The 10,715-nt window shown below is 41.7% G+C and overlaps 1 protein-coding gene across 1 annotated transcript; it reads left to right on the top strand.

Annotated features, from left to right (window-relative positions):
- The first annotated feature begins 636 nt into the window (after positions 1-636).
- LOC149384330 (putative receptor-like protein kinase At5g61350) lies at positions 637-9,861 on the top strand. The gene is made up of 19 exons (XM_089628024.1): positions 637-830; positions 1,316-1,417; positions 2,005-2,087; positions 2,208-2,292; positions 2,377-2,463; positions 2,815-2,876; positions 2,959-3,152; positions 3,273-3,333; positions 3,419-3,596; positions 3,694-3,732; positions 3,824-3,885; positions 3,987-4,023; positions 4,507-4,556; positions 4,643-4,712; positions 4,890-4,965; positions 5,289-5,368; positions 5,449-5,517; positions 5,625-5,764; positions 7,300-9,861. Exons 1-19 carry the CDS (start codon positions 780-782, stop codon positions 9,827-9,829), a joined length of 4,056 nt encoding a protein of 1,351 aa, XP_089484150.1. The 5' UTR covers positions 637-779; the 3' UTR covers positions 9,830-9,861.
- Positions 9,862-10,715: the final 854 nt, after the last annotated feature.

Genomic DNA, 10,715 nt, shown 5'->3' with positions numbered 1-10,715 from the left:
TTCTAATAATTTATGATTACTTAGATAATAAAGTCACCAGGAAAATCAGATTTTATCATTTACATGTATTTAGTAACTAGTACGTTGGGTCTTTACTGTTTATGTATCAAATATATATTTAATAAATTTTATATTAATGTATATTTTCATTAAGTGTATAAATAAAGAGTATTATCAAATACTAATTAACAATTTGATAAAAAAAAAAATACTAATTAACAAAATAAAATAATTGTGAATAGGGATGAGTTATTGTAAATTCATATATATTAATAATTTTTATTTTAAAATTATTATTAAGGTATAAAAATATATATGCATAAATTTTTTATATAATTTGTTCAGTGGATACCATTTCGGTAAGTTCGGTATTTGCCGGTAAACCACATCGGTAACGGTAAGTTCACCGGTACGGTTTACCCTTATTTTCACTGGATACCCCGGTAATCCAAGGGTATCTCCTGGTAACCCAGTAAAATTTGAGTCCCGGTACGGTATCGGTAACGGTATTCGAATCCTTGTTTACAGCTATTTCGCTATTAATTTCAAATTTCTAACAAAAATTATAATAATTTACTCAAAAATAAAATCCAATGAAGAAAAGAGAGGAGAAAATCAACACGAGCTTACAGAAACGTACCACGTAGCTGAATTTCGTCCGCGAGACTTTCACTCGCTCTCAAACTCAAAACCTCTCTCCTAGCAAAACAAAACAGAACTCAAAATCTCTCTCTCTCTCTCTCTCTCTCTTTCTGCTTCTTCGACACGACGATTCTCCAATGTCTAACGAAGAAGACGACGGGATTTCTAATATCGAGGACCACATTTTGGTTATTTTACTTCTCTCTGTATATATGTATATATTCCACTTTCGTCTGTTTGGCTAATGAGAAACTATCTTATGCCATTTCGAATTGTCTTCTTAAGTTCAATTCGATTTAATCATGGGATAAACTTTCGATGTATGCAATATCTTTCTAATCTATAACTACTGTTTATACGAGCTGTGCTTCTGAAATGAAATTTTCGTTTGCTGATTTCGCTGAAGATTTGTCAATTTCTTTTTGTTTCAAGACTCTCGTCACTGTGACATCCTAGTTTATCAGCAGAAATTCCTTCGATATTTTGTGCTGATTTTGTTTTGTGGGGGAAAATTGGAAATTGAATGTCCATCATATATTTTATCCTGAAACTTGGTTGGAATTAGAATTATTTGGCTTTGGACTATGTTTAGCATGTAATGGAAGTGTTCTGTTATGCTTATCATTGAATTTTGGCTGCGAAATCTAAAATTTTGAAAATTGCTTGATTTCAGCCGAACGAAGGAGAAAAAGCATTGCCTTGGGACACATATAATCATGTTTTAGAACTTGTGAGGAATGGAAATCGGACATTCAGAAGTGGACGCTTCGAGGAGGTGAGTCTAGAACTAGCAAAATTCTTTTCTTAACAAGTCCTGTATTTAGTTTTCGTAGACATAAATAATGGATTTTCTGACAATACCGTTCCGAATTGATAATATGGACTTGCACACATTGTGAGGTTTGAATCTGTTTTCCTTTGTGCAACGTGTTGATCATATGTTCGGACTCAAGTATTCTAGAAAAGTAAACTCTGTTTGATAGTTACTCGATTGTTATGTAATCCCATTTCTCAACTAGATTTGAAATAGAAAAGATAAAAAGGAGTTCGGATCAAAATACCATGAGCTCCTTGCTCTCTTTGCATGAGAAAACTCAGAAGATTGCCAAAGCTCCCAATTTTATAGTGCACTAGTCATTTGAGTGTGATTATGCATATTAACATTTGAATGCGGTGAGGCTTATTTTTGTTGTGATTGTTGTGTTATTTATTTATTTATTCATCAGAAGAGGCTTTTTGCGTGTGTTAAGTTTGGCTAGTTGTCTTATAAATGTGAAACCTTGGGAATATAACAAAAGCCTTAGATTCACTTGACTAGATAGCTACAGTATCAGTTGTACATCGATCATAGCTATTGTGCAGGCAATCAGTTACTATTCACGGGCAAATGTCATTAAACCATCCGACCCTGCTATTCTTGGCAACCGTAGCGCTGCTTATATAAGGTTAAATGTCAGTCATTGAATATCTTACCTTCTATCTAATGAGATTGGCTCTCTATTGGTTCTTCTTTGTTTCACCTCCGATGGTCTTTCAAATGGTTGATCATCTCCTATGTCAAACAGGACCAGTAAATCACTATTACTCAGATCTGCCTCAGCTTCTGAACACAACCCATTGAACCGGTTGGATCCCACAACACATGCTGAAGTAAGTAATGACGGCTCATAATATACTGCGATTTGTTCCTGTTTGCTGGTTTATGAGAAAATTCATAATTTTGCTTGATTTCAGCTTGCCTTGAAGGATGCTCAAAAAGTCGTCAATTTACGGAGTAATTCAGTGAGATCATACATTTTAAAAGCTGGTGCTCTCATTTTGGTAAGCGAGAAGAATATAGACATAATGTTGACGATACTCTCACTATAACATCCCGGAAATTAGCGTTCACAATTATTAATAGTTCATGACATGTACAAGTCGATAACCAACCTTCTAGCTAGATTTACTCATATGGCCCCAAAATATTCAGTGTAGTACTCTATTCCTTTATGCCGCTTATCACTAAATATAATGTTCCATCTCCGATTTTTATTATTATATTTGGATGAGAGGTTTTCCCTTGTATAAGTGCTCAGTGTATTTAGGTACATATATTCTTGTTTTCCTCAGTTAGTGGTAACATTTGTTATTGTTTATTATTTTAAATCAGTGAATTTATATGTTATGCAGTTGGAGAAATATGAGATAGCTCGAGATGTTGTACTTTCGGGTCTTCAGGTGGATCCTTTTAGGTAATTATTAGGTCAATTTCTCTGAGAAAAACGATGTTTTATTCTATAATTTCTGATCAGTTTTATTTTTGGCAATGTATAGCGATTTTCTTAAAACTTCTCTTCACAAGCTGGAGGGAGCCGAAGGCATCCCAAAGGGAAGAAAAAACCAGGGAAGGCCGGAGCGAAATGATGACTTTGATTGCACCCTGTGCCTAAAGTTATTGTACGAACCCGTGACTACTCCTTGTGGCCATTCTTTTTGTCGCTCATGCCTCTTACAGACAATGGACAATAGTGAGGGGTTTTTCTGTAATTTTTTTTTAGTAACATTTTTCGTGGTTGATCGTGTTGCCAAAATATCTTTAATGTACGTCAATTCCTCTTACGTTAAATCCTTTATGTCGAAATTGCTAGATAACAAATGTCCACTGTGCCGGACAGTCCTTTTTATCAGTCCAAGAACGTGTGCTATCAGGTATAATTTATTTTATGTCATTGTGATTGCGAGAAGCTTCGCCAGTGTGTTTTTATGACGCATATGGTGTTTTCGTTTTTCCTAGTGTGACTCTGAACAATATTGTGGAAAAGAACTTCCCGGAGGAATATGCTGAAAGAAAGCTAGAGAACGAAAGTTTGACAAGCTTCGGCACTGATTTGATTCCTCTTTTTGTCATGGATGTGGTCATCCCATGTCAGAAATTGCATCTGCATATATTTGAGGCCCGATATAGACTTATGGTGGGTTGGTTTGATTTTGAGTTATTTTCTTATAGCCACATATGTTCTGCTCTGCTCCCATAATTTATTGTTTTATTTGTTCTTATTGCCTGGCCAGGTGAGAAGAATACTGCAAGGGAATCATCGAATGGGAATGGTGGGTTGTTATAATTGGCCCTTTGTTTATCTCTATACGTTCTTGAGGTAGATCAAATTATCAAGTTTCTAACTGCTTATTAATCACATAGGTTATTCTTGATACAACAACGGGTTCCTTAGCTGATCTTGCTTGTGAAGTTGAGATAACCGAGTAAGTCATTAATCCGTTGCCCTCATTCACTTCAATACTATGAGTGTTTACTCTTCATCACTAGCATATGAGCTATTTTTATTTTTGGCTTGTACATGCAGGTGTGAGCCACTTGCTGATGGGCGTTTTTATCTGGAGGTTAGATATATATCTAGACTTTACACTATTTAGTAACTATCTTAATCAAGACATTGTGGATTATCAGATTTATGCACTTTTTTATTTTTGTTTTCTTTATATTTCGACATGACTTGAGCCCATGACATTTATTATTTGGGTGGAGGTGCTGTCAGCGATCCTCTCTTGTTAAGTCTATGCAGTCCTTAAGACATGTTTGTATGATGTTTATGAACTTGTTTTCCAATCTTAAGGAAACATATAAGATAATTCTGTCAGTTGAGCAGTTAATAGTTGATACATTTGAAGTGTTATGAAATTAGTATAATAGACACCTTTCTCTCCAGTATTAGCAAATACTACAAGTATTATTACTCTATTTAATGGAGAAAAGGAAAAAAAAACAAATCTTCTAAACATAATTGTCTATGGTTTAGCGTATTGTATATAGCCTATCATGTTTTGAGTGCATTTGTGTCTTAACTAGAAAAAGTTATGTTGCAGATCGAAAGTCGCAGAAGATTTCGAATTCTTCAGGTTTGGGATCAAGATGGGTAAGCTCATTTAATTGATGTGCTGTGTGTGATTTGATTTTATTGTATACACTGTTAGTTATTTTTCCGGTACACTGCATAAACAGATACCGCATTGCAAAGGTTGAATGGATAGAAGACATTTATCCACTAGAAGGGACAGCAGAGAAAACAGAGGTAAATTGTACTTCCCATTTGTTGCCAAAGGAATGTATATGCACATTTCTCATACTGTGTCGTGTTTTGATATCAGACCCTTTAGACAATGTCATAACTGTCAAATTTCTAAAGATATAACAAATGTGTGTTTTTTTTTTCAATTGATTTCATCGCTGCACTTCTTTATAATTACAGTTAGACGACTTGACACAAAATGCAGCGGAGCACACCCGGTTATGGCTAACTAAGGCAAAGCACGACGCACGATTTGGTAAGAGAACCTGAGAGATGATAATCGAAAATAATCTAGTTTTTCTATCTGCTATTTTATTTACCATTCCATAAGAGTCATTGCAATTTAGTTTCCAATGTAAACTTATAGGAACCTTCGAAAACCCATTATTGAGAAAATAAGGAAACAAATATGGTTTTAAAAAATAAGCAGCATAAAACACTTGTCCTAAAAGTCTTTTCCGTGTTTTGCAATGAAATGTTCAATTACGCATGACGTGCATCCTAAAAAAGACGGGAGGTTCAGATACTTATCTGATGTCTTTAAGAATTCTTTCAAATCGCGCTTACATTTGTTTGTAGATCAACGAAATCTTGAGAAAATCCAGAGTTTGGAATCGATGATGCCCTCTGCAAGGGACCCCGAACGTTTCAGCTTTTGGGTAACCTCTTATATTCCGTTACTTAAAGTTGTTAATCGACAATGCAAGCCTAGCTAATCACGAACTGGTAATATTTTCAGCTTGCTACACTGTCAAATCTGCGGCCACATGAAAGATTGGAACTACTCCGCCTAAGAGATACAAAAGAGGTATATATATATATATATATATATCCTTACGAATCATAGAATTGCTTGGCACTTGGTTTATGTCCATGAGATTGGGGGTTCTAGCTTCTCTAAATGTACCCGTTTAGACATTGTTAGTGTTTAGATTTAGTATTAGAACAGAGACCCAAGTACAAGTGCCTGTATATGTCTGGACAACGACTGCCATTTTGTCTATACTTGACGAAGAGACTGATAACTTGATGAGAAAGTCATTTGGTCTCTTTCGGTTTTAGATTTTAATGTTATTGTTGTTTTGTTTTGTTTACAGCGGATAACACGGGGACTGATATTCCTTAAAAGCGGGCAAGGTTGCCGGGTGCAATAATTCAAGGTCATGGCAACAGGTTACAGAACCGGCTTTCATCCTTGATGGTATATTATGTAAAAAAATTCAAGTCATTATAATATTCTTTGGTCCACAAATTATATTATGGTTCCAAATGAGTCATAGGGTTATAGCCCTAAAACTTTATTGTTTATTCGATCAACATAGGCAATACACAGTATTTCATACCAGTACTTGGACAGCTGTGGTATCGGTATTCAATTCTAATATTTTAGTTTTGTGCTACCTATAACCCAGTCTGATCACTGCTGATTATTTTCATTGTGGTCATACATACACACAACATACCATATATATATATACATATACTAGTATATATATACATACACACTATATATATATATGTGTGTGTGTGTGTTTATATAGTCAATGCTGATTATTTCAATTGTGGTCATACAAACATATGTGTGTGTGTGTGTGTATATATATATATATATATATATATATATATATATATATATATAACCCATTGCATTCACCTTTGATAATTTCCAATGGCAAGATGTGATAATTTAATATGTATACATCACATTTACATTATATATCTCGTCTTCTCAATTACACTTAAAATCCTTCAAGATTATAATCAGAAAAAGTCAGAAGTCAAAGGCTACCAACCATAAACCGCCGTCAATCAATTCATCTGATGCTTAACATGACTGCTCTCAAAATTTAGTCATAAGATTCTTAGTTTTCAATGTTAACCTAAGCTAGGGAGTGAACTTTCATCAATGGTGGCACAGTGCCATCATAATAAAGTCTAATATATATACATATATTTCATATATATATATATGTATATATACATATATATATTTTATTAAAGTATCATGGGTTCTATGTTAAAATCAATCGGCAATAGGAAGAGTAATCTATAACTTTTAAAAGGAGTACAAATGATACATCTCCAGTCGATGTGAAATTTTCTGATATTCCATTTCATCCAGGATTGAACAATTGGTGCGTGAAGTTCGTAGAAACAGGTGGTCCAATATTAAGAATGAGTGTTTCTGATATCATATTAAAGTTTTATGGGGTTTCATTTTAAAACCAATTAGCAATAAGAAAGAATATAAGAAGCACAAATGATCATTACTGGTCTACTTTGACTTCTTGATATATTTATATATACATGTATACAGTATACTCTCTTTTTATCCAAAAACATTATAAAATACAAACACCTAAGCACGTATTTCCCAAACGACGTGCATCCAACAAAAAAACATTTTAATTTCTTCCTTTTTTTTCCCATAATAGTAACAATAATGCGTACCATTATACGTTTTGATTGTAGTGTCTTTCTACTTCCCACCAAAAAAAAAAAAAAAAAAGCATGTCAAAGTACTGGCTAGGTTTGTTACACAAAAGTAAGAGAAGACAGTGACCAGGTTCAACAACACAAACCAACGCAGGCCATCAATGGCTTCTCACAATCATTCACCTTCGCTTCTCCTTATGATCGTCGCCGTCGTTCTCTGTCACTCTTCTTCCTCTTTCTCGCCGGTGGACAACTACCTCATCGATTGCGGGTCGCCCCAACAAACCCGACTCTCCGATGGCCGAACTTTCAAATCCGAGGGAGACACGGCCTCGCTCTTGTCCTCCTCCTCCGGCGGCCTCCTCGATATCTCCGGCGCCGACCTTCCAAAGCCTTCCCCGGAAATCCCCTCTTCCTCTCTCCCGCTGTACACCACGCTCAGGCTCTTCTCCGGCGAGTCCACGTACAGGTTCCACATCTCCCGCCCCGGAAAACACTTTCTCCGCCTTTATTTCTACCCCATCCCCGACCCGACCCGCAACCTCTCCGCCGCAGTCTTCCGAGTCACCGCCGATGGGTTCGTCCTCCTCGACGGCTTCTCCGTCTCCTCTCTGGTCTTCAAGGAGTTTGTGGTCCCCGCCAGCGAGCGACTCTCGCTTACCTTCACGCCCAAGAAACCCGGGTCGCTGGCGTTCGTCAACGCCATCGAGGTCGTCTCTGCCCCGGAAAGCCTTCGCTACTCCGGTCAAAGTGATCGGTCGACGGACCGGGCTTTTGAGGTGGTCCGCCGGGTCAACGTTGGTGGGCCCGATCTGGGCCCGGCCAATGATACGCTTTTCAGGACCTGGGAATCCGACGCTCCGTATAACGCGTTTGTCGAGGGGTCGAAGGCGGTGTCGGTGCCGAAGAGCCTCATCGGGTTCGAGTCCGAAGACGGGCCGGAAATCGCTCCGGCGGCGGTGTACGCGACGGCGCAGACGATGCGGGACCCGGGGACTCCGACGGCGAGCTTCAACCTGACGTGGAAGCTGGGCGTCGAGCCCGGGTACTCGTACGTGGTAAGGTTTCATTTCTGCGACATTGTCAGCGAATCTCTCAACGACACTCTCTTCTTCGGCGTGTACGTCGACGGCGCCGAGGCCGTCCCGGGCGGCCTCGACCTCTCGTCCATCACCGGAGGGCTCGCCGTCGCTTACAGCCGCGATTTCGTGCTCGCGAACGCCACGGCCGGCGAGGTCGTTGTCCAGGTGGGCTGCTCCGGCGCGCTCCCGGGGAAGATGGACGGCCTTCTCAACGGCCTCGAGATCATCAAGATGAGCGACTCCGAGGGAAGACTGAGCTCCGGCGGCGGCGAAGCCGAAGGGTTCAGAGACTGGGCTGAATCGAGAAGATTCTCGATGGCGGCGGGGACGGGCCTGATCGCGGCGGTGGCGGCCGGGATTCTTCTCGGAATGGCGTGCCTCCGGCGACGGAGGAGGACGAGGAGTACAATGCCGGTGAAAGCGTGGCAGGGCTCGAAGCGGAGGAGCTTCTCGTCGTGGTTGCTTCCGCTGCAAGGAAGCTACTCTCGGGGGTCGATGATGAGCCTCTTCGGGTCGAGGCGGAGCTACTCGTCCGCGTTCTCGGCCGGGGCCGGGGGTCGGGGCTTCACGCTGCAGGAGCTCCGGATGGCGACCCGGGGGTTCTCGGAGGAGGCGGTGATCGGGGTCGGCGGGTTCGGAAAAGTCTACGCCGGAGTCCTCGACGACGGGACCAAAGTGGCGGTGAAGCGGGGAAGCCCCGGGTCGGAGCAAGGCTCGGCCGAGTTCTGCGCGGAGATCGAGACCCTCTCGAGGCTCCGCCACCGCCACCTCGTCTCCCTCGTCGGGTTCTGCGACGAGCGCGCCGAGATGATCCTCGTCTACGAGCTCATGGCCGGCGGGCCCCTCAGGGACCGCCTCCACGGCTCCGCCGCCGCCACGTCAGCGACGCTGACGTGGCGGCAGCGGCTCGAGGCGTGCGCGGGGGCGGCTCGGGGCCTCCACTACCTCCACACGGGGGCGGCCGGCGGGTCCATAATCCACCGCGACGTCAAGTCCACCAACATCTTGCTCGACGATAACTTGGTCGCCAAGGTATCCGATTTCGGGCTATCCAAGGCGGGGCCCGAGCCCGGGTGCCACGTCAGCACCGTGGTGAAGGGGAGCTTCGGGTACCTCGACCCGGAGTACTTCCGGAAGCAGCAGCTCACCGAGAAGTCCGACGTGTACTCGTTCGGGGTGGTCCTTCTCGAGGCTCTATGCGGGCGGGCCGCGGTGGATCCGAAGCTGCCGAGGGACCAGGTGAGCCTCGCGGAGTGGGCGATGAGGAGGCACCGCGAGGGCGCGTCGGAGGCTATCGTGGACCCCCGGATCGCGGGCTCGGTGGGCGAGGAGTCGCTGAGGAAGTTCGTGGAGGCCGCGGAGAAGTGCCTCGCGGACGACGGGGCGGACCGGCCGTCGATGGGCGACGTGCTGTGGAATTTGGAGTATTGCATTCAGCTTCAAGACGCGGCTTCGCTCATCGCCGGAGAGAAAAAGCAGAAACGACGTCAAGAAGAGAAAGAAGAAGCTGAGATTGAGCTTCCTCTTGTTCTTAATGTTGAGGTTTGTGATGACTCGAGTGTGAGCCTTGAAGGCATTGCCTTGTTCTCTCAAGGGAGGTGATTGATTGATTGATTGATTTAATGTGTAATTTGGTTTACTGGCATTTGCTGTTTTTGTTGGTTAATTCATTTCATTTCGAAGTTTGTGAGAGAGAGGTTTATGATTGTTGCTTGGCCAGAAGTAAGCGAATGCGAGCCTTTTGGTTGGTGAATTAACCAGTGCTGATGTAGATTCTGTTCGTGTATTTATAATGTTTTGCTCACTGAACGTTTAAATATCTCTGCAAATTAATCATTAAGGAGTAGGAAGGATTGTATTCTTCGAGCGGATACCAAACTCCAAACAAACAAATTTGTATTTACTTCATGCTTGCCACTTCTATATTCTTTTCCAGGTATGATTACCAAATAAATTATAATACAACAGAGATGATAAAATAAGTAATCAAAATGCCACAATTGTAAGATGTTAAATAAACCTCCAATTGGGCTCTCAACGAGCCCAATTGTTCCGCCAAATCCGAGCCCGGCCCACATGTCCCTCTCGCCCACTTCAAAATGACCATGTCATCTCCAAGGTCGAGTTCCCCTAAAAGTATCAAAAGGGTGCCCAGAAGATGTCCGGGTCCGGACCCGACCCAAAACTTTTTATTGAAGGTACGGACCGGCCCTTAAGAATAGGACCTTAGTCCACCCATGACCACGACCGTCAGGTCAGGTTCGGGCTTGAAAATGATAATTGAGTTTATGTATCAATAGTTCTTTTTAAACATAAAAACATAAATTATAAACAAAAATAAAATATTTATTTTTATTTAAAATGGGTTTGGCCCGAACCGGATCTAATTAGAGCTCAGGCCGGACCCGAACCAAGCCGGGCTCGAGGCCTATAACCTAAGCCCAACCAAAGCCCTTCAACAAGCACCATTTGGCCCGACATTTTTCCG

The sequence above is a fragment of the Urtica dioica genome, chromosome 10, assembly GCF_054948205.1.
Source record: "Urtica dioica subsp. dioica isolate 48M chromosome 10, U.dioica_male_clone48M_v1_H2, whole genome shotgun sequence".
NCBI lineage: Eukaryota > Viridiplantae > Streptophyta > Magnoliopsida > Rosales > Urticaceae > Urtica > Urtica dioica.
This window is presented reverse-complemented; position numbering and strand designations above follow the sequence as displayed.